This window comes from Nyctereutes procyonoides, unplaced genomic scaffold (assembly GCF_905146905.1).
Source record: "Nyctereutes procyonoides isolate TBG_1078 unplaced genomic scaffold, NYPRO_anot_genome, whole genome shotgun sequence".
NCBI classification, from domain to species: Eukaryota; Metazoa; Chordata; class Mammalia; order Carnivora; family Canidae; genus Nyctereutes; species Nyctereutes procyonoides.
Window position 1 is genome coordinate 9,384,414 of NW_026575128.1, and position 23,468 is coordinate 9,407,881.

Here is a 23,468-nt window from a genome sequence, read left to right on the forward strand (position 1 = left end):
CTGACCGGTTCAGATCTTCGCCCCACCCCCACCCCCCGCAGGTGTTTAACCTCCAGTCCCTCATCTGCCGAGGGGTGTGAGCACGGACCCTCCCCTCCCCCCCTCCCCCACCCCCCACAGTGCAGCAGGGAGGTAGCGCAGGCCTGGCGCACACTAAGGCTCACAACTCACAGCCGGTCATTCCTTCTGCCTGTGGGTACTGGGGGGGAAATGTGGATCATAGGAGAGGAAACATTTGTTGTTTTGTTTTTTGTTTTAGAAGCAGAAACATTTCCACTGAATTCTGAATGGCAGATAGGGACTGGTCCCGCAGGGCAGGAGATCAGGCTGTTCTAGACAAAGGAAACAGCATAAAACACAGACTTTGAAGAACACAATGTTTGGGACCCAGAGCGGTTCTAACCTGGGGAGAAAGAATGGGAGGGGTGGCATGAGCTTAAGGCAGTAAGACTACTAAGCTTGCAACTATTAAGTTAGGGATAAATCTAGCAACCTCGCATCCTGGAAGGCACAGGGGTTTAGACTAGCTCCAGCATTTACTAACTTGGGCAAGTAGTTAACCTCTCTGTGCCTTGGTTTCTTTGTCCTACCCACCTCTTAGAGCCAGTTGTGAAGATTGTGAAGTAATGTATGAAAAACACTTGTCATGGTGCCTGACACTTAGTAAATACTTGATTTGTGTTAATTATTTTTATTACTATTTATCCTGACTCCTTAGAACTAGAAGGGGCCCTAAAAATTATCTAGTCTGATGCCCTATTTTAGTTGTTTATATTTTAATTTTTTTAAAAGATTTTATTTACTTGAGAGAGAGCACATGAGTGGGGGAGAGGAACAGAGGGAGAAGCAGACTCCCCACTGAGCAAGGAGCCTGACCTGGGGCCTGATCCCAGGACTCTGAGATCATGACCTGAGCCGAAGGCAGCTGCTTAACTAACTGAGCCACCCAGGCGCCCCAGTTGTCCTTATTTTATTTATTTTTTATTTTTTAAAATAAGTCTTTTTTTTTAGATTTTATTTTTATTTTTTTTAATTTATTCATGATAGACACAGAGTGAGAGAGAGGCAGAGACACAGGCAGAGGGAGAAGCAGGCTCCATGCACGGAGCCCGACATGGGACTTGATCCCAGGTCCCCAGGATCACACCCCCGGCTGCAGGCGGCACTAAACCGCTGCGCCACCAGGCCTGCGCAGTTGTCCTTATTTTAAAGATGGAAAATCCCCATCATCAGATGAATAGATAAAGAAGATGTGATACAAACAAACACACACACACACACACACACAGGAATATTACTCAGCCATCAAAAAGAATGAAATCTTAACCATTTGCTATGACATGGGTAGAGCTGGAGTGTATTAAGTGCAATAAGTCACTCAGACAAATACCATATGCCTTCACGCATACATGGAATTTAAGAAACAAAACAGATGAACATAGGGGAAGGGAAGGAAAAATGCAATAAGATAAAAACAGAGAGGGAAGCAAGCCATAGAGACTCTTAACTCTTGGGAGCAACTGAGGGTTGCTGGAGGGAAGAGGGTGGGGGGATGGGGTATCTGGGTGATGGGCATTGAGGAGGCACTTGATGTAATGAGCCCTGGGTGTTATATGCAACTGATGAATCTCTAAAGTCTACCCCTAAAACTAATAACACTATATATTAACTAAATTGAATTTAAATAAAAAATATGAAAAAAAACAAAGATGGCAAACCCAAGGCCCAGAGTGAATTATTTATCATTCATATTTATAACCCCCCTCAGACCCCTGGGTGGCGCAACGGTTTGGTGCTTGCCTTTGGCCCAGGGCGCGATCCTGGAGACCCGGGATCGAGTCCCACGTCGGGCTCCCAGTGCATGGAGCCTGCTTCTCCCTCTGCCTGTGTCTCTGCCTCTCTCTCTCTCCCTGTGTGACTATCATAAGTAAATAAAAATTAAAAAAAAAAGAATTATAACCCCCCTCAAAGCAAGTTAGTGGTAGGATGAATCCTACCCAGGCTTCCTGACTCCCGGCCTGCAACACATGGCTCCCTTACTATTGTCAGGCTGCCTCTGACAGAGTCTCCCTCCCTCTTCAGATGATTGTCTCCCATCCCTTGTAAATAAATTTCAAGGCATTTGCTTTGTGTTTATCCTATTTCTAGAATACTCTGGCACCTGTATGCAAATTATCCTCAGGGGACTTGTCTGCTATGGTGACTTGGGCCAACTCCCCAAAGAAGGCAGCTATGAAACCAAAGGGAAAGTACAGCCCAGGGTAGGGCAGAGATCCTGGACTGTCTTTCTAGTTAAGTCCTAGATGTCCTGAAGAGTTTATTCTAATCTCCTATCTGCCATCTGTATTTTAACTCTTTGTTTCTCTGTTTGAAAATGAGTTCATAAGTAAATCTGTGACCAGGCTCCAAGCTGAGATTTTGGGATTTGAAGTCATGTCAAAAGGTGCTGTGGAAGGTCCAAAGCCTGTGGACATTCACATGAGCTATTCAGCTATGGTGCTGGCTCAAATTCTGAAGAAATGATTCTTACTTCCAGTAAAATGGAAGTACTATAAGGGATTGGAGGGAGAAACGCAACTTTTATGAGACAACCCAATGGTTCAGCCCTGCAGAGCTGAAGAGATTTGAGACTCATGAGGTGATGAAGGGGGTAAAGCAAGGCCTCAAACACTTCTTCCATAAACGGCAATTTTGTTGACTCTTGACATAAACAGCAGTGTCCCCATCCCCAGGGGCCTCACCATTTAGCACACACTTTCTCACACTTTCTGAATGTCTTCCAGGTGATAGGACCCATGTTGGGCACCACAAAACCCTCGGTAGCTCCCTGGTCTCTTCAGGACACTGTCCAAGCACCTGGCCTGGCATTCAAGACCTTGATGATCTAGCTAACTCCAGCCTCACTTCCTACTTCCTCCCCTACCTAGTATTTTAAGTACTGTTTTAGAGAATCTAAAATGCTATCAATTGTAATTTATATTCTTATTTCAGAGATGTAAAATGTGAAAAAGTGGACATCTTACAATCCTTCTGAATATTTTATACTTCAGTGAAAATGGAATTGCTTATACTCTCCCTAAACGCCATGCTGTATCAGGCTGTACCTTTTTTTTTTCTTTTTAACTGTTTCTTGTGGAAAATTTCAAACACACACTCAAGTAGGGAGACTAAATATAACATGCACTCTACACCAGGACACCTGCACCCCAATGTTTATAGCAGCAATGTTCACAGCAGCCAAATTGTGGAAGGAGCCTCGGTGTCCATGGAAAGATGAATGGATAAAGAAGATGTGGTCTATGTATACAATGGAATATTACTCAGCCATTAGAAACGACAAATACCCACCATTTGCTTCGACGTGGATGGAACTGGAGGGTATTATGCTGAGTAAAGTACGTCAATCAGAGAAGGACAAACATTATATGGTCTCATTCATTTGGGGAATATAAAAAATAGTGAAAGGGAATAAAGGGGAAAGGAGAGAAAATGAGTGGGAAATATCAGAGAGGGAGACAAAACATGGAGACTCCTACCTCTGGGAAACGAACAAGGGGTGGTGGAAAGGGAGGTGGGTGGGGGGTTGGGGTGACTGGGTGATGGGCATTGAGGAAGGCACTTGGTGGGATGAACACCAGGTGTTATGCTATATGTTGGCAAATTGAACATCAATATAAATAAATAAATAAACAAACAAACAAATAAATAAATAAATACATAAATAAAAAAACATGCACTCTGTATCTACAACAATTATCAACTTATAGTTTATTCTCCATGTTTTAGCCCTATTTTTTTCTCCTAGGAATATTAATATTAATAGCAACTGCCACTACTTAACTATGAGCTTAGTTTTTCTTAATTATAAAAGTAATATATGCTCATTTAAAAAAATACCTTAAGATTACATGCAAGCATAAAGAAGAAAAAATTATTGATATTTTGATTGGTTTATTTCCGGTTTCATTTCTATGCCTTTTTAACATGTCAGGACACTCTCCAAGCACCTGGCATTCAAGACCTTCAAGACCAAGCCTCCAGTGAGGCTGGAGTTAGCTAGATCATTCAATTTTTATATCTTGCTTTTTTAAAAAATGTGACTTTATGATGTAAGTATAGCTAATTTTTATGAATACGTTTTTAAAGATTTCATTGTACATTATAGGGAGGTTGCACCAAATGCGTTCATTAATTCATGCATTCAACAGTAGTTGTTGCACTTACATGTGTTGGGCACTCTAAATCATGGTAAAAGAATGAGCCACAATCTCTGGCCTCTCAAAGCTTAGTTGTTCTCCATTATTTGAATGTTTAACCACTTTTCAGTTTGGGGCTGTTCTGAATCATGTTACAGTGATCAGTGACCATCCTTGTGTGTAAAACTTTTCCTAGGTTTCAGATTATTTCCTTTAAATAGATTTTCAATAGTGAAATTCCGGTTTTGCTCTATCTTTGCCAGCATGGGATGTTATGTTATTTAATCTTAGCTAATTCAATAGGCAAAAAATGTTATCTCATCATTTCAAATTGCATTTCTCTGATTAGTTATTGAATGATTGTCTATATATTTATTAACCATTTGTTTTCTGCAAATTGTCTGTTCAACAAGGTTCCTATTTTTATCACTGGCAATTTCTCAGTACAAAGTCTGACTCTTATTTCCTTTTACTTGCTGTGACCTGGTATAATCTTATTCCAAGCTTCTCTTTTTCCTCCTGGCCCTCTCCTACCTCACTTCTTCCCCCACCTCTTCCTGTCTTGAAGGGGAGTTGGGTGAGTCACCTAAAAGATACAGGAAGAGAAAAATTAAGTGAATTCCTCAGACAGACTTCTTAGAATGCTCTGAATGGTGCTGATGTCAATTTGGAGGCAAAAAGGGGGAGGACGAAATGGGTTGGTAACTCTGATGCTAAATTTGTCCATGCCAAAGCACTAGGGTTTTATGAATGATGGTTCATTCAGCAGGTGTCTTTAAAATACCTGTTATGTGCCCAGATCTGTGCTGGGTATTGTTAAAGGCTTATTAGCTAGAGAAGACACAATGAAATAGGTCATAATTAATAGTCAACTGTATATATTTCAGAGGCATTCAGACTAGTGGAGAGGTTCCCATATAACTGGAAATTTCCTTCTGAAACTAACTTGGAAGTGAGGAGCCTAAGGGAAGATTAAGAGCCCGTGTAGAAGACAGAGCAGGAGCGGGGGGGGGGGGGGGGGATAAAGGGAACACTTTGGTGAAGCAAGGTTTCATAGACTCCGAGGAAAGGAGGGGGTTCAAGAAGAGGAGTGTTTGTTGGGGGGATGTCATTTGTTTTTTAGGACAACAGAGAGATCATATTATCTACCCTGCTCTCCTTTTTTCATTTCTTTGTTCATTTAGTATTTTTGAATACCTGTCACATGCCAGGCACTGCTTTAGACATTGCTGAAGGTACAGAAATGAAAGACATAGCCCGAACCCACAGTCTAAATGAGGAGATACAGATCGGAGTCGAAACAAATCCCTGATATAAGTGCTGTCATCCATTCATTCAGAAAATATTTATTGAACACCCAAGACATGCCAGATATATTGAGGAACAATGAAAGGAAGTTCTTTGATGGTTAGTTTATCTGCTTGAAGTAAAATGTATTGCCTATATCTTAATGGAAATCAATAGTTATATCCCTGAGAGATCTTGAGTTTTGAGTTTTTGAGGATTTTGTGTAAGAGACCAATGCCCTAAATAAGAATCCAGGGCACTCGTCTCTGTGGGCCTTGACTTCCCACCTATAAGATGAGGGAGTTGACCCATTATGTATGTGACATGGGATTTGTCACATGTGAGGTAACTTCTCCACTAGACTGAGAATTCCCAGAGCAGAGATTACATGGATTTTTTTCACTGGCATAGTGTGGGCTCAATAAAGATTTGTGGAATTGATTATTCTCATAAGGGCCTTCCTGCTCTAATATTCTGTGCTCTTCTGTCACTAAAATAATGTCCCATGTATATTGTGTGGGAGCCCAGAAGGAATGATGACAAATTTTGATGCTGGATCCCAAAGAACTTTCTGGAGTAGGTGCTCTTTGATCTGGACCTCAAATGTCAGAGAAGATTATAGTGGGCAGGGAAGTGCTGCATAGTCCCGAGTCCTGGATTCCAGTGACCTCTTTCCTGCCCTGAGCTTTCAAGGATCTATCACTTGCTACCTATACATCCTTAGACTTTAATTTTCTCACCTGTAAACCACTAGCGACAGTAATACGTAGTATGCTGGAAAAAAAACATCCTGTGGAGTCCAAATAGTTGGATTTAAGTCCCACCCCAGCCCAGTAGCCATATGACTTTGGAAAGACCTCCCTAGGTCTCAGTTTCCCTACCTGCAAAATAAAGGAGTCAGACTGGATGAGCTAAGATTGATTTCTTCTGGCTCTAAAAAGTCTGCATCCAGGGTTATTGTTAGTATCCAATAAGATAACACAATAAAATGTTTATACACTGTAGGGGCTCTGCAGTGTGGTCTGTACTGCTGAGGACAGATGGGTGTAACACCAAGTTAGCTCCAAGAGATCACTTACCCATTCTTCAGCTCTCTGCTTCTCCCAGGATCCACTGACTCTCCCTGAGAAGCTCTCTACCTCTTGATTTCCTCCCATTCCCAGGGGACATAATGCCTCTGCTCCGTGCTGCTGCAAAATACAAAGAGCTTGGCAGCTGTGGGTCAGAGGGTAGGGTGTGGGGAGAGCCAGTCTGGAAGCTGTCCTTACCTGCCTTCTTGGTGCTCAATATTTCTAACTCCCAACATGGCCCAGAGGTAGTAAATTGAAGAGGGAGGAGGGAGGAGTCTGGCTGGGGGGAGAAGGAATGCCACAGGGATGGAGGCCCCAGAAATGACCTCTTAGTAGTTGTGTGACCTTCCAAGTTCTGTCACTGCTCTGGGCTCCCCCCTTTGTCTATGACATAGGAAGGGTCCAGTAAGAGGGGGTGGTTTGTACAATCTCACAGACCCTTTTCTAATCAATCTTGAAGTTCTAAATGAGTTTTCCCTATCCAGCACATGGTCAGCCCTTGAGTTTCATTCAGCAGTCTTCTTTCCTTTTAAAAGATTTTATTTATTTATTCATGAGAGACACACAGGCAGAGACACAGGCAGAGGGAGAAGCAGGCTCCCTGTAGGGAGCCTGATGCAGGACTCAATCCCAGGACCCCGGGATCACGCCCAAGCCGAAGTCAGACATTCAACCACTGAGCCACCCAGGCGTCTTTCATAAGTGCCTACTATATGCCAGGGGATTTAGCTAAATATAAGATGGGGTCTCAAGATGCTCATTATCTGAAAGAGGAGACAGATAAATAAACTAGTAACTATAATAACTGTGATGTGTCCACTGATATAATGCCAAAGCATGAAAGGATAGAGAGGGAAGTTACTTTGTCAGGGGACAGAAGGTCAGGGAAAGCTTCAGAGAGGATGTGACCTTTGAATGAGTTTGTGAATTATAAAGGAGAAGGGGACTGTAGGCCAACATCTGCATATCAGCAAAAGGCCCACAGGTAGTTAGGCAAAACCTGAATCATGGGTTCAGTGGAGGTGAGAGAGGGAAGTAACTGAAGGGAAGCCTGAACTAGATCCTGAAGTATGTTCTACTGAGAAGTTTGGACCTTAGGTGTAAGGCCACAGGAGAGGCCACAGAAGGGATTGAGATCAAGAGGGAAATAATGAGATTTGGATTTTAGACCCATCCGACATTCAGTGTGCTCTATTGAAAATGTTGCAGACACCCAATAAATTCATCCTTTCAACAAGTATTTGTTGGAAATCTCCCCCCCCAGCCCTTATGTGCTAGTGCTATGCCAGGCACCGAGACACAATAGTAAGCAAAACCAGACATCCTGTTCTTGTGGCACTTGCAGTTTGGCCGGGGAGACAGACTTTAATCAAATAATTACACAAATAAATACAAAATTACAGTGGGAATGAGAGCTACAAAGGAGAAGTACATGGTGCCAGGACAGCATGTAATTGGAGCATTTGACTTTGCCAGGATGGTCAGGGCAACTTCTCAGCTGAGCTGAGCTCCAAAGGAAGAGTGTTGCCTCAAGAAAAGGCACAGGCAGGCTCTATGGTAACAGCCTCCCAGGCCTCAGAACCCCATCCAGTGCAGGTTTACTTTCTGGGGTGAGTTTCAAGCAAGTATTTTGTTGTACTCCTCCTTTGGTCTTCAGGACCTAGCCAACACTGCCAGACCCAGTGCAGCCTTGAAAGAAAAGAAAGACAAAAAGAGGAAAACCTGTTAGGCATTTTAGATATTCCAAGGTAGCAGTGCCATTCCCCAGAGTACTCGGCATCTTACTTCCTGTAGTTGTTCCTCCCGGATACAGTTTCAAGTTCCCATCACTGTTCTGGTCAATAGGCTAATTGTCCAGGTCCCTGTGACAGGTGATTTAAAACAGAGATGTAGCAAAGAGCTGTGGTCCCTTGGAGCCAAAAGACCCGGTTTTATTTAAGCCCCTTTCCATTGTCCACTGTCTTTCGCCTCCGCAAGCTTCAGTTGCCTCTGTTGTGGAATGGGGAGTTGGTTCTTCTCTCATAGGATTTCTTTGGAAATTAACTGAGATAATAAGAACAAACTTTATAACCTCTAAGAGCTAAACAAACATAGAGTTTAAATATTTGGAAGGCTGCCACATGAGTAAAAAATTAGATTTATTCTTTGTGTCTCCAGAGAACAGAATTAAATCAATGGATAGAAATTACCACATGCAGATTTCAGCTCAACAGAAAGAAGGAATGTCCTAATAATCAAAACTGTCCATCAGTGGAATGGCTGCCTTTTAAGGTTGTGGGAAGCCAATATTAGAAACAATATGGCGCCTGGGTGGCTCAGTCAGTTAAGCAGCTGCCCTCAGCTCGGGTCATGATCTCAGGGTCTTGCCATCTAGTACCCTGTCGGGCTCCCTGCTCATCAGGGGTCGGCTTCTCCCTCTGCCCCTACCCCCACTTGTACATTCACGCACTCTCTCTCTCAAGTAAATAAATAAAAATCTGATTAAAAAAAAAAAAGAAAAGAAAAGAAAAAGAAAAAGAAACACCCAATACAAGTGTGCTATGGAGTTTTGAGTGAGAGGGTAAATTGAATAACTTTTCTTTTTTAAAAGATTTTATTTATTTATTCATGAGAGACACAGAGACACAGGCAGAGGGAGAAGCAGGCTCCATGCAGGCAGCCCAATGTGGGACTTGATCCAAGGACCCCAGGATCATGACCTGAGCCAAAGGCAGATGCTCGACCGCTGAGCCATCCAGGCATCTCTAAATTGAATAACTTTTAAGATTTCCTTTTAACTTTAGAATTCAACAATCTGGTAGTTAAGACAAATGAAGGAGCTGAGAGAGGGCATATGTGGCAGAGAGTAGCATGAACAGAAATATGGAGCAGAAGTGAGTGTGGCATGTGTGGGCGACCATGAGGAAACTCTAGAAAGAAATGAAGGATCTGTGTTGGGTTGATGATTCAGTGGAAGATGAAGAAGATAACTAATATTGGTCAAGCACCTGTGTGCCAGACACATGTGATTCTGTTTAAACTCTGTGGGTAATATACGGCCTTACCCTCTGGTGAAGCAGAGATTGTTTTCCCCAGGAAGGCTTAGAGGACCTCCTATCTGAGGGCGGGAGGGGCTGTAGGCTGCGGAGTGGGCTGCGTTCTACCCTGGGGGTGGAAGGGGATCAAGAGTACATAGTCTGGTTGGGCTATAGGTTGTACTGAAAATGCACAGGCTGTGGTCAAAAGACAGAATTTGAATCCTGACTCTGTCTCCTTATATCTTGTGACTCTAGCAATTTATTTAATCTCTGAGATCCTCAGTTAATTTATATATAAAATGGAGACTCAAACTTGTTCTACTTTAGGCTGCTGTAACAATTAAGAGAAATGATGCGGAGTAAAAGGCACCCCGGGAAGAGCATAGGCTTTGGAATCAGACAGATCCAAGTTTGAATCTCAGTGTGCCAGGAGCTGGTTGCAAGATCTTAGGCAAATTATTTAACTTTTTCTTCTCTGTAAATAGAGATAACAGTATTTCAAGGCTGTTTGATAATTAAGTAAAGTAGGAAAGGTGCTTAGCATGGGGCCTGGCATATTACAATGCTCAATAAAATAAAACTAGCAGTTTTATTTTGTTACTGTAAATAATAAGATCCCATTTATGAAGCATTTTTCAAAATATCCGGCACATAGTAGGTGTTCAGTTGATGTTAGCTTCTTTCCCCCTTGCCTGTGTGCCTGCTGCCACATGGGGCTGCTGGAGGCTGGGGCAGTGGCTTCTCACCCTGGTGTCTAGTCTTTGTCATAATGCTCTGCCTGTAGAAAGAGCTCAATGAATGCCTGGTTCACAGAAGTGAATTGATTACTCTTGATGACATGGTCTCCTTCATCAAGTAGCCAGTGACTCATGCCTCTTTCTTTCTCCTCCTTCCTGTCTCCTCTTTGGTTCTATTTCTGACTCTCATCAGTAGGAGGGGAATCTATGTTTGTCAAAGTGATTTTTAAAAATAAAAGACAGAGGGAGAGAGAGGGAGCTTCAGGAGCAATTCTCTGGGCTATTTTCCATTGAGCACAGGACAGTGAGAGCTGGATTGTTGTGGTTTCCAACTTTGTTTTTCTTCAGGTGAAATAACCATAATGACACTATCAATAGTAGTAGCAGGAACTACTATGACCTTTCTGAGCACCTACTGTGTGCATGGCACTGTGCCAAGCTCTACAAATACATGATCTGTATTCATCATACATAAAGCACTTCAAGGGTGGTATTATTATCATCACTACTTTATAAATGAGAAAATGAAGGCTTAGAAGAGTTAGGTAATAATGAAAATGATATGTACTCCCATATTTACATACCAGTTATGAGCTAGACATTTTTTAAAATCTTATTTAATTGCAAACAGCATTATTATTTCTATTCTAGATGTGGGGAAACTGAGTGTCAGAGAGATGAAAAAAAATAATACAAGCTTTCCAAAATCACACAACTGATGAATCGCAGAGCTGGGAGTCAGACCAAGCCCTGCTCAACTTTTACACTCATCTGTTCCCTTTCCATCAGGCCATTTGCTACTCTTTGAGGGAAGCATCATATTAAGACTCTGGCTGGAGGCAGCCCTGGGCATGTTTGAATGAGTGGGAAGTGACACATAGCATGAAACTCATCTACTCCAGCTGGGCAGACCCTGGGAAGCTGGCCCTGTGCCTGGGGCTAACTCTGGAAGTACAGAAATAATAATTCTGATTCTTTTATGGCACTTACTATGTACTAGGGACTGTTCCAAGCATTTTAGAATTAATACCTTTCTTATTCTTCACAATAAGTAGATATTGCTATTATTCCCATTTTATAGATGACGAGACTAAGGCTCAAAAAGGCAAATTGCCCAAGGAGGGGATTACACAAGGGCATAAATACCAGGAGACAGTGATCGTTGGGAAGCATTTTAGAGGCTGCCTACCATGGCCACATTGTAAGCGAGGCAGTAGAACAGAGATTCACACCCAGGAGTCTAACTCCAGAGACCATGCTCTCAATCTCAAAACTATGTGGCATTTTTGTTTAGCAAGTGGTGATTGAATCTCTAATGGAATGCACAGCCCTGTGCTAAGCACTAGGAGCACAGAGATGAAACTGGTTCCATTTCCAAGCTCATTTGTTATTCCACACTAGCTTTTATTTTATTTTACTTTATTGTTTTATTTTATATAATCTCTACACCCACTGTGGGGCTTAGCTGGACATCAATTGGGTGACAAGACTTTTCTGTCAAAGAGCTGGGGCACAGGGCCAGGCTCCAGTCAGAGCTGGGAAAATGGTACAACAGAGATGGAGTGAGAAGGGTTTAGACCCAATAGCAGTGAAGCTGTTCAAAAATCATGCCTGGGCCTCAGAATCACTAGTCTGAATGGGACAAAACCCTATGGGACAAGATTTGTGTGGAAAGAGTCTCATCTGTGGTGTTGACTCCAAGAAGCTCAGAAAGTTGAGGCAAGGGTGTGTGGGGGTGGGGTGGATCAAATCCTGCTGAAGTGTTTCATAGATACACACAAAACTTCTGCATAGATAGTGCAAACTGATGATTTCTCTCAGTAGTGCCTAAAATTCCCAGTGTTACATGTTCACTCACTCGTCCATCTCTTCATTTATTCATTAATTCATTCATCCATTCACTGATTTATAAACTGGAGAAAATTGTATTTGCCAGAACCCTTAGGGAGAAGTAGTGTATGTGGTTAGGAGGACTATTCTGATAAGCTGCTTGAGGTGTAAGGGTATAAGGAGTAAGACACCCAAAAAACATGCTCAACAAAAGGAGATGGAGATTTATACGCTCCCCAAGGGTGGTGGGGGTAGTAAGTACAGATTTTGTTTTGCTGAGTAAGGTTGTGCAAGTCTGGCCAGAGCTGAATTGCTGAGGATATGGAGAAAATGAGCCCTGCCAGGAACATAACTGTTATCCTCGATTTCTCATCTCTTTGGCTCTAATCCAATACCATGCCCTACAACTCATCTCTTAAATCCCTCTTGAATCTGTTTCTACTCCATTCTCATTGCTACCGTTCTTGTTCAAATCCTGATTGGAATTCACTTGAACCACTGCAAAGATCTTCTAAGTAGCTTACTTCCTCCCCTCTTTTCCTCCAGTCCATTCTCCACATCAAGCCAGAGTGATCTTTCTAAATAAAGTTCAGATCTAATTATGATAATTCCCTGCCTCAAAATCTTTTATTTTAAAAGATAAAGTCCCATAGTGGTTCAGTTGGCTGAGTATCTGACTCTTGATCTCAACTCAGGTCTTGATCTCAAGGTCATGAGTTTGAGCCTCACATTGGGCTCTGCACTGGACATGCAACCTGAAAGAAAAAAAAAAGAGGTAAAGTCCAAATCCCATAGTACAACATTTAACACCCTCTCTAGCTTCAGCACCAACCAATTTTCTATTTCCTACCATTCCTTAAGTTCTTTTGGAGTACTCAATGGCAAAAACTCTTCCTTCTGCCAAAATACTTCTCCTTTGCTTCTCTGCTTAGAAAATTTTCCTTTAGAAAAGTCCTTGTTGTCCTCCTACTGTTGTCAAATAAGCACATCTTTCGGGGCAATGCTTCTGGATTTGGTACAGATTCCATTAGTGGGAGCTTCATTGTCTACCACATTTATGATTCTCCTCCTGGGCATATTATGAGATTGCATTTTCTTGGATGTGAGTGTGTGTAACTTGCTTTAGCTAGTGAAATGAGAGAAGTGGAAGTTTTAAGAGCCAACACATGACTCACACACTTTTTCTCTCTGGTTGTTGCCGTGTCAGTCTTTATCTTGGAATAAGAAAGACAAAAAGCAGAGCATCTGGCCAACCCTTAGTGGATATGTAGCAATAGTAAAAAATAAAACCTTGTTTAAGCTGCTGAGATTTGAGGATTGCTTTGTTATTGAATAACTCAGTATTTCCTAACTGACAACACTCTCTCTGCTTTGACATCTTCTATAATTACCAAAACCACATATTTCTATCTTACCTGACTTGTGTGACACGTTTTCTTTATACTGATTATCTGGAACTAATGGAACTAGTGACATATTGCCACATACTGCTAATTATCAGTCTACTGGTATGTCTTAGTACCTCTGCACTTTTACTGAGGATCCTTGAGGGCAGGGATTGTGCTTGGTTCATTTTTATATCACACAAAACATGGTTCATGGCTAACGTATAAATTGTCATGAGTGTAGGAGCCAGACTTACTTTGAATTGCAATTCTGACACTTAGTGACCATCTCTCTGAGCCTCAATTTCCTCACCTGGAGTAAAATGGAGTAACCATATATGCCCTACAGGTTTTTTCTGAAGTGTGTGCATAACAAGTGCAACATATGTACAAATAATGGCATGGTGTAGTTATCATTGTTCCCTTATTTGTTTTTATTATCATTATAGATTGTGTTCAAGAAATACTTGTGCATACGTCTTTCATTGGTTGAGGTTTAGTGGTATATGCATTGGACTTGGAATCAGAAGTCCTAGATTTAAAGCATAGCTTTTGTCACCAGTTTTGTGACCTTGGGAAAGTCACTTACCCTGGCTGCACTTTTGCATTCTCAACTATAAAATGCAAATGCTAATAATACTGATTATCACTGGGTTTTCATAAAATTTAAATAAGTTAATACATGAGGAAATGTTTTATACATGCTCAAGTATCATCATTCTAAAATTGTAACAAAACAGAGAAGATGGGCTGGTCCCTCACCTAAGGACTGTATGGACATTTGTGAAGCATCCCAATGTGTTCCAATAACACTTAGCTGTTGGTCTTGTTTTTGCTTGTTTTGTTTACAGTCTTTCCAACTAGACTGTGATCTGCTTAAAATAAAGAATTGTGTTGGTTACTTTTCTGTTTGTTTGTTTCAAGTTTTTATTTGAAGTCCAGTTAACATAATAATGTAATATTAGTTTCAGGAGTAGAATTTAAGAGATTCATCACTTCCATGCAACACCCAGTGCTCCCCACAAGTGTCTCCCTTTATACCCATCGCCCATCTAGCCTATCCGCTGCCAGCAACCCTCAATGTGTTCTCAAGAGTTAAGAGTTTGTTTTACAGTTTGCTTCTTTTTCTCTCAATCTCTTTTCTTATGCCTATTTTATTATTTTTTTCTTTTTTAAAATTTAAATTCGATTTCCCAACATATAGTATACCATCCAGTGCTCATCCCATCAAGTGCCCTCCTTAGTGCCCGTCACCTACTTACCCCATCTCCCACCCGCCTCTCCCCATCTCCTCCCCCTCCTCCCCTTCCACAGTCCTTTGTTTGTTTCCCAGAGTTAGGATCTCTCATGATTTGTCTTCCTCTCTAATTTTTCCCACTCAGTTTCCCTCCTTTCCCTTATGGTCCCTTTCACTATTTCTTATATTCCACATATGAGTGAAACCATATGGTGATTGTCCTTCTCCAACTGACTTACTTCACTCAGCATTATACCTTCCAGTTCCATCCACGTCGAAGCAAATGGTGGGTGTTCATCCTCTCTGATGGCTTTTAGTGATATTCCACTGTATACATAGACCACATCTTCTCTATCCATTCATCTGTCCGTGGACACTGAGGCTTCTACAGTTTGGCTATTGTGGACATTGCTGCTGTGAACATTGGGGTGCAGGTGCCCCGACGTTTCACTACATCTGTATCTTTGGGATAAATATGCAGTGGTGCAATTGCTGGGTCATAGGGTATCTCTATTTTTAACTTCTTGAAGAACCTCCACACTGTTCTTCAGAGTGACTACACCATCTTATGTTCCCACCATGTGTTGGTTACTTTTTAAGCAAAATATTTATTTCTCCTTATATAAGAGCAATATGTGCTTATTTTAGAGAAAATAAAAATGCAAGAAAAAAATTAAAATCCCTGTAATTCTTAACCCTTATACAGAGATAGTCACTATTAATCTTTTGATGTGCTTCTTTCCAGTTTTCTTCTCTGAATTTATAGTTACAAAACTGATATTATATCACATATACAAGCATGTCCCATGTCCCAGCAAATATTTTTGTACATAGGTCTGATTTTCTAATTTTGTAGCAAAAATTTTGAGGAGGAAAATTTCTGGGTCAAGAGTGCAAATATTTTTAAATGTCTTGAGACTTTGAAATTGATTTTTCAGAAAGACTTAACCAAGTTTCCACAAGCAAGGTGTGAGGTTGCACATCACACATTACATTACAATCTATAATGGGAATTATAATTAAATAGTTAAAATCTTTTTACATAATAATTATTCATTTGCCTTTTTTCCTGTGAATCGTTTGTTCCTCTTGCTCATTTTTCTGTTGGAATTTCAATTATTTTCTTTCTTTCCTTTTTTTTTCTTAAGTTAACTCTGCCCCCCTCAACATGGGACTTGAACTCATAACCCCAAGATCAAGAGTCATCTGCTCTAGTGACTGAGCCAGCCAGGTGCCCCTCAGTTATTTTCTTATTAATTTTTATGAAGTTTTCTTTATTTTTAAAAAAGATTTTTATTTATTTACTTGAGAGAGAGCAAGAGAGCATGGGGGGAGGGAGGAGCAGCAGAAGAAGAGAAGCAGGCTTCCTAATGAACAGGGAGTCTGACCTGGGGCTTGATCACAGGACCCAGGCAAGGATCATGACCTGAGCTGAAGGCAGATGCTTAGTCAACTGAGGCAACTAAGGTACCTCAATTTTTATGAGTTTCTTTTTTTAAGATTTTATTTATTTATTCATGAGAGACACACACAGAGAGAGGCAGAGACACAGCCCGATGTGGATTTTTATGAGTTTCTTTTTTTTAAGATTTTATTTATTTATTCATGAGAGACACACACAGAGAGAGGCAGAGACACAGCCCGATGTGGAACTCAATCCCAGGACCCTGGGATCACGCCCTGAGCCCAAGGCAGATGCTCACCACTGGGCCGCTCAAGTGCCCCCTTTATGAGGTTTTAAAAACCATTTTATTCCACTTACCAAGTACAGTACAAGACACATAATAGGTGATCCTTAAATACACCTTGGGTTAGTTGTTAATTAGTCTAAGGATTTCTTGGAACAAAAGCAGACTTTCTAGGAAGCTAACTCTTTCCTTTTCCCACCCAGGACACAGCTGGACAAGAGCGGTACCGGACCATCACCACAGCCTATTACCGTGGGGCCATGGGCTTCATTCTGATGTATGACATTACCAATGAGGATTCCTTCAATGCTGTCCAAGATTGGTATGAGATTCATTCACCTTGTTCATTCATTCTTCATCAAACTGTCTAGGAAAACCTGCTGTGTGAGTGAATCCACATACAACTTCCCCATGAAGTTTATCCCTAGGATGGGGTTCAAGAGCACATTTATTCAGGACACCTAGGTGGCTAAGTGGTTGAGCGTCTCCCTTTGGCTCAGGTCATGATCCCAGAGTCTCGGGATTGAGTCCCACATCGGGCTCCCCAGGGGGAGCCTGCTTCTCCCTCTGCCTGTGTCTCTGCCTCTGTCTCTGTATCTCTCATGAATAAATAAATAAAATCTTTTTTTTAATATTTTATTTATTTACTCATGAGAGACAGAGGAAGAGAGAGGGGGTGGTGGGGCAGAGACATCAGCAAAGGGAGAAGCAGGCTCCATGCAGGGAGCCCGACGTGGGACTGGATCCCGGGACTCCAGGATCACACCCTGGGCTGAAGGCAGGCGCCAAACCACTCAACCACCCAGGCTGCCCTAAAATCTTTTTTTTTTAAAGCACATCCATTCAACGTTTGTAAAGATCCACTATACAATGGAACTAAGCACAGCTCCTGAGGCACAACCTCTGAGTAACTTACATCTTTCTTCCGGGAGCATAACTCACAGGGAGAAGGGAGCATGAGGGGGAGGATAGGTAAGAGGAACAGTCCGGGATTCTTGCCCCTAATCAGTGAAAAGGATGAGGATGGGAAAAGGTGGAGCATCTGTTGCCATGGGTCTTCTTCCGGAGCCAGAGAGGCTGAGCAGACCCGGGGTGCTGCAGCAGTGCTGGCCAGCGCCAAGCTGATCTGCTCCCCTTTGCACAATAGTCACCCTTTGAGGACTTCCCTTCTCTGACAGAACAGATGCTGCAGTATGTGAAGTACTGTTGGGGCCTTGTAGCCTTGAGCTGAGGGTGACTTTGCAGACTGTCCCGGGTGCCAACCATACGTCTATCATTCGTTCTCCTTCTCAGCCTGCCGGTCATTCTCCCCTCCCTCCTTTCTCTCTCTCTTCCCTTTTAACAAGTACTATCTTCCTTTTTCTTTTTTCCTTGCTCTCTTTTCTTGTTTCTCCCTTTTTTCTCTTCCCTTTTCTCTTCCTTTTCCCCTTTCTTATTTCCTCTCTTCTCTTCAATCATGCTCTGTCTCCCTCCTCCTCCTTCACTCCCTCTCCATCTTTCCCCCCACCTCCTACCATGGAGTGAGAAGCTCTTTCTTTAAGTGTCTCCACACTGCTCATTCTCTGTTGGCCTTGACTTTCTTCCCTTTCAACAAATCAGTCCCTGTTCATTCTGTCTCAGGAACACAGTGATTTTAACACCTGGTGACGATTCCTCCAAGAATAACCTGAGTTGCTAATCTGGAAGCTGAGAGTGGATGGGGGTGGGAGGAAGGAGGAAGATGACAGGAAGAGGACACATGGAGAGTTGGCTCTAGTTCCCTGAAGATTGAGTGTCTATGCTTCCAAGCCCTAGCCTTTCAGTTTTGCCTCTGAGCGACTTGGTCCTAGACTAGCCTCCACCCACCACCTGAGCCCCAGTGCTCAGCACCTGGCAGCCCACAGCAAATGTGGCTGAGTGAATTACGTAGCTTGAGGCAATGGCTTCTCACACTTAAAGAGAAAATTAGTGGTGGGTTCAGCTTTAGGAGCAGAGTTGGTAATCCGTCCAGGTTGTATTTAGGGTTGCATTAAATTGAGTGTCAGTGTCAGGATAGGGTCACATTTAAGATCTGCTAGGGTCACAGGATTAATCATTTGCTGGCCTATTCATTCATCAGACATTTGTGGACACCTTCTCTGCTCTGTGCTCTGTGCTGGGGACAGGCACTCCAAAGATAAATGAGACTATCCCTGCCTTCAAGGAGAGACTTATAAATTCAGCCAAATGTAACAGGTGCTGCAGTAAAGGTGTAGGGAACCAAAAGGAGAAATAATCATTTCTATCTGTTGGAGTGGTTAGAGACAGAGTTAGGCCCATCCCCACAAAGAGATATATCCACGATATAAGGGTCCTGTTTTATTCCTTATGTTAAAAATTTTGTTTCTCATTATATAAGTAGCATATGTTCAGTTTTAAAACTTGAAAAATACAGCAAAGCATTTTTTTCAAGGATTTTTATTTATTTATTTGACGGGATGAGGAGAGCAGAGAGAGAGAGGGGCAAGCAGACTCTGATTCTGTGACCTGAGATCATGACCTGAGCCGAAATCAAGAGTGAGTCACCTAATCAGCTGAGCCACCCCAGAGCTCCTACAGAAAAGTATTTTTTAAAAGTTTCATAACCCATCCTATATAAAGGAAATCACTGCTGATATTTTAGTTTCTACAGATAATCATCTGAGACCTTAATGAATGTTTATAAGTCATGGAAGAGGAAGGAGAGACTAGCTGGGCCTGAGAAAGCCTGAGAAGGCTTCCCCCAAGGAATTATGGGATCAGCTCTGGGAATGAGTTAGTGCGGGGAAGGGACTCCCAGTATAGGCAGAGGCACAAGCCATGGAAGAGCATTGCAGCATGGGTGGGAAGTGGGAGGAAGTATGATGAAGCTGCAGAGATAGGATGTGAATGGTCTTGAACACCTTAGGTCTTGAACACTTCATCACTCAGCTAGTCGGGAGGGCTATAGATGAGTCCTTTTAAGAAAGGACTTAAAGTGGTCAGATAGATGTTTTAGAAAGAGCTTTCCAGGGATCCCTGGGTGGCGCAGCGGTTTAGCACCTGCCTTTGGCCCAGGGCGCGATCCTGGAGACCCGGGATCGAATCCCACGTTGGGCTCCCGGTGCATGGAGCCTGCTTCTCCCTCTGCCTATGTCTCTGCCTCTCTCTCTCTCTCTCTCTCTCTATCAGAAATTAAAATTAAAATTAAAAAAAAAAAAAAAAGAAAGAGCTTTCCGCCCAGTGAGGAGAGAGGAGGGCTGGGTGAGGTGTGCAAGCAGGGCTTACGGGTCAGCACCTGTTGCAGCCAGCCGGGGCAGGTATCTATGTGTCCTCAGCTGAGTTCATTGACATAATGTGGATGTAGTTCGCTCCCTGGAAGGGAAATGACGTCTTCGAGTTTCGCAGGGTCCTTGCCAGCATGCAGGATGTCATTAACACAGTCCTCTCTCTGTCTCTCTTTAGGGCTACTCAGATCAAGACCTACTCCTGGGACAATGCACAGGTTATCCTGGTTGGGAACAAGTGTGACATGGAGGAAGAGAGAGTTGTTCCCACTGAGAAGGGGCGGCTCCTTGCAGAACAGCTTGGTATGGGCACAACATATGTGTGTGTGCATGTTTACATGGGAGTGGGACAATAAGGGGGTGCTGCGATTGTGGATGATGTGCATGTGTGCTCTGTGTACGTTGTTTTATATTTGTGCAATGTGCATATAAGCTTTTTGCTCTTTTAGGTTATGTTATTTATGATGTGTATATTTTGTTACATTGAATTAATAAGTACAATTTAAATTTATGAACTCTTCTTCACCAGTTCCTTCCACAAAGGTTTTGAGGTGTCCCATAAAAATCATCATAGTACATCAATAAAAAAATAAGAAAATTGGAGAAAAGGGAAAGCAGAAGGAGGAGGAACTTAAGAGGAAGCTAGGGGTGAGATAAATGTATATATTTTAAGTTCCCAGGTATGTGTGAGAACTGGGCCAAAATACTGGCTTTTGAGCTTCGTATCAGCCATGCAAAGAGAGAAACATAATCAATTACAGGGTCTCGAGAGAGTCCTTAACATAAAAACAAACCCATTGTTCAGAGAAGCACTTCTTTTCATTGGCAACTGTAGAGCAGACTCTATATGTTGGGTGTGACTATGTCCTTAATATCAAACCTCCTTACAGTGATCACAACATTGTGTCTTAGAATTTCTCTCAATGTAAACTGATGTTTCTTTACCAAAACACAATCACAACAAAAGTAATTGTATGAAGGGATTAAACAATGTGGTTTAAGTATGCAGCTCAGTGATGCTCTGACTTTTTCCAAAGTTAAAGCGCCTTTATCTTTGTGCTCCACCAAGACCCAGGCACTTCAGGTGTGTCTCAGTGGCCCCACAGCAGAACGCCTACCAATACTTGCTTCAAAGAGCAGCTTCTTCCTTCCCTTCCTTAGATTTTATTTATTTATTTGACAGAAAGAAAAAGAGAGCACAAGCAGGGGGAGGGGCAGAGGGAGAAGCAGGCTCCCCTATGAGCAGGGAGCCCGAAATGGGGCTTCATCCCAGGACCCCGGGTTCACGACCTGAGCCAAAGGCAGAGGCTTAACAGACTGAGCCACCCAGGTGTCCCGTTTTCTTGTCTTCTCTTGTCTTTTCTATATTGAGGTTCAATGTAGGATCACCTTGGAGAAAACTTCCCCTAGAAGAAAGGATATATTGCTTAACTTTTAGCCAATCTCTCTAAATATGTCTTACAACCTAGGTATTGTAAATATTGAGGAGTAGGGAGTTTAAAGGTATTCTCTGATGGTCTCTGAAGTATAGATATTTGGGCTTGTGGGCAGTAAACTGTATAACAGACAAATGTGAGTTGTGTGTGGTATATATTTGTATTATGTGTATTATGAGTACATGTGTAGGAGAGTATATTATACTCTTTCTTCCCTCCTCTATTCCCCAGGGTGGCCTGGAATAGAAATAAGCAAACTGTAGGTGTTTAATAAAGAGAGAGGTTGGATTATCTTGGACCTTACTATTCTTAGCCCACCACAGAAGTTCACAGGATCCAGAAAGTGTCACCAACCCGTCCCCCAGGTTCACAAAACAGTAGGCATGTGGCCAAGCATATATTTGGGTGACCTTTGGCTATCACTTTATGCTTTCAACCTGCTGTCCCCAGGGACACTCCCAGCACTTTCCCTGCAGTGGCTACACCCCATCTGTTTAGAGTGTTCTTTTCTACTCCCCACCCCCTACCCTCATCCAGCCAGTAAACTTCCACTCACTTTTCTAATTTTTTTTATGATAGTCACAGAGAGAGAGAGAGAGAGAGAGAGAGAGAGAGAGAGAGAGAGAGGCAGAGACACAGGCAGAGGGAGAAGCAGGCTCCATGCACCGGGAGCCCGACGTGGGACTCGATCCCGGGTCTCCAGGATCGCGCCCTGGGCCAAAGGCAGGCGCCAAACCGCTGCGCCACCCAGGGATCCCTCCACTCACTTTTCAAAACAGCTCAAGCTTCACATCTTCTATGAAGCCTCCCCTGGCTCTGAGAGCTCTTTTTCATGCCCCCACCTCACACACACAGCAGATACAGTACCTATCACACTTGGGTACACTTGTTTACTTGTCCACCTCCCTAAAGTTCCAGGGGGGCAGGAAATGAAGTCTAGTTTATTTTTGTGCCAACAGTGCCTACTTACATGGCCTGGCACCAAGTAGACACTGCAAAAATATGTTTTGATTAAATTTTATTATATTAAGTATTTGGCTACTTCATCTTATTTCAATCCAATTAAGACTTCCTGAGTGCCTACTCCATGCCAGGTACTGTGCTGTGAAATAGGATATACACCCCCATCTGAAGGACAGAAACAGTGATACCCCAAGTGATCAGTGTTGTGATAGAGGGATATGCTGGGGGTTGTGGGGGCGCAGAGGAGGCACCTAACTCGGTGGGGATCAGAGAACATAATGCCCAAGCTGAGTCTTGAAGACAAATAGGAGCAGCCAAGTGAGGGGGAGAAGCAAGGACATTTCAGGGGAATAACACTGGCAAAGGTGAGGAACAGCACTCTGTGTTCAGGGAACTATAAATCATTGACTGTATGAGTCAAGAGTAGCATTTTACAAAGAGAAAGACTTATGCCATTGGGAATGTGCAAGATGATTTTATGTACATGCTTTTATATGTATTATAAAAAAATACATATTCAGCATGTCAAGTCCTTAGACTTAAACAAGACTAAGTTTTAAAAGGTGAGTTAGTTTTCTGTTTGGAAAAAATATAATTGGCATGCCAAGCCCTTATGACTAAGATTTTTTTTTAAGTGAGTTGGTTAAATATTTATTACATATTTACATCGTGCCAGGCACTGTTCTAAGTGTTTTAAAATATTACTCATTTAATATAATCCCCCTAGAGCCCTCTGATATATGTGCTTCTCTTATCTCTATGGGTTGGGTTATTGTTTTGGTTTGTCTTTTTTTTTTTTTTAATGGATGAGAAAACAGACACATAGAAATTGAGTAACTTGCTAGTAACAGGTAGAGGCAAAATTTGAACCCAAGCAGTGGTCTGGCTCTATAGTCTGTGCTCCTAACTACTTAACCTCATTGTACAGTAAATATGATAATTAGTGATATATATTGATCCAGGCATTATATGAAATGCTGTGTTTTAACTGTTTCACTTAATTCTCACTGTAACCCTTCAAAGTTGGTATTATAATGTATATCCAATACTCTGAAAAATGAAGTGCAGAGGGGTTAAATAATGTGCTCAAGTTTATGTAGGTAAGAAGTAGTGGAGCCAGTTTAGATCTATCAGATTTTTGTAGGAACATAGATGAAGTCTGATTAATTCTTAGTGCAGGTTTTAGGGAGGTGCTTAAAGAGGGCCTTAATGAATAGATCAGATTTGGGCAGGTTTACTATGGTAAACTATGTCTGTCCTACACAATTTCCTCCATTATTTGCCAGTCTTTGCCTATTTAGACACCTGTCTCTCCTGCTAGATCTTGAGAGCAACCAGGTTATGCCTAATTTGTCCGTT

At 42.3% G+C, this 23,468-nt stretch overlaps 1 protein-coding gene across 1 annotated transcript in view; it reads left to right on the forward strand.

Annotated features, from left to right (window-relative positions):
• Window positions 1–23,468, forward strand: part of RAB3B (RAB3B, member RAS oncogene family) — a 71,685-nt gene that overhangs the window by 28,437 nt on the left and 19,780 nt on the right. Inside the window, exons 3-4 of the mRNA XM_055342123.1 lie at window positions 16,651–16,769; window positions 19,889–20,013. Coding sequence (XP_055198098.1) covers window positions 16,651–16,769; window positions 19,889–20,013 — 244 coding nt within the window. The remainder of the gene's footprint in view (window positions 1–16,650; window positions 16,770–19,888; window positions 20,014–23,468) is intronic.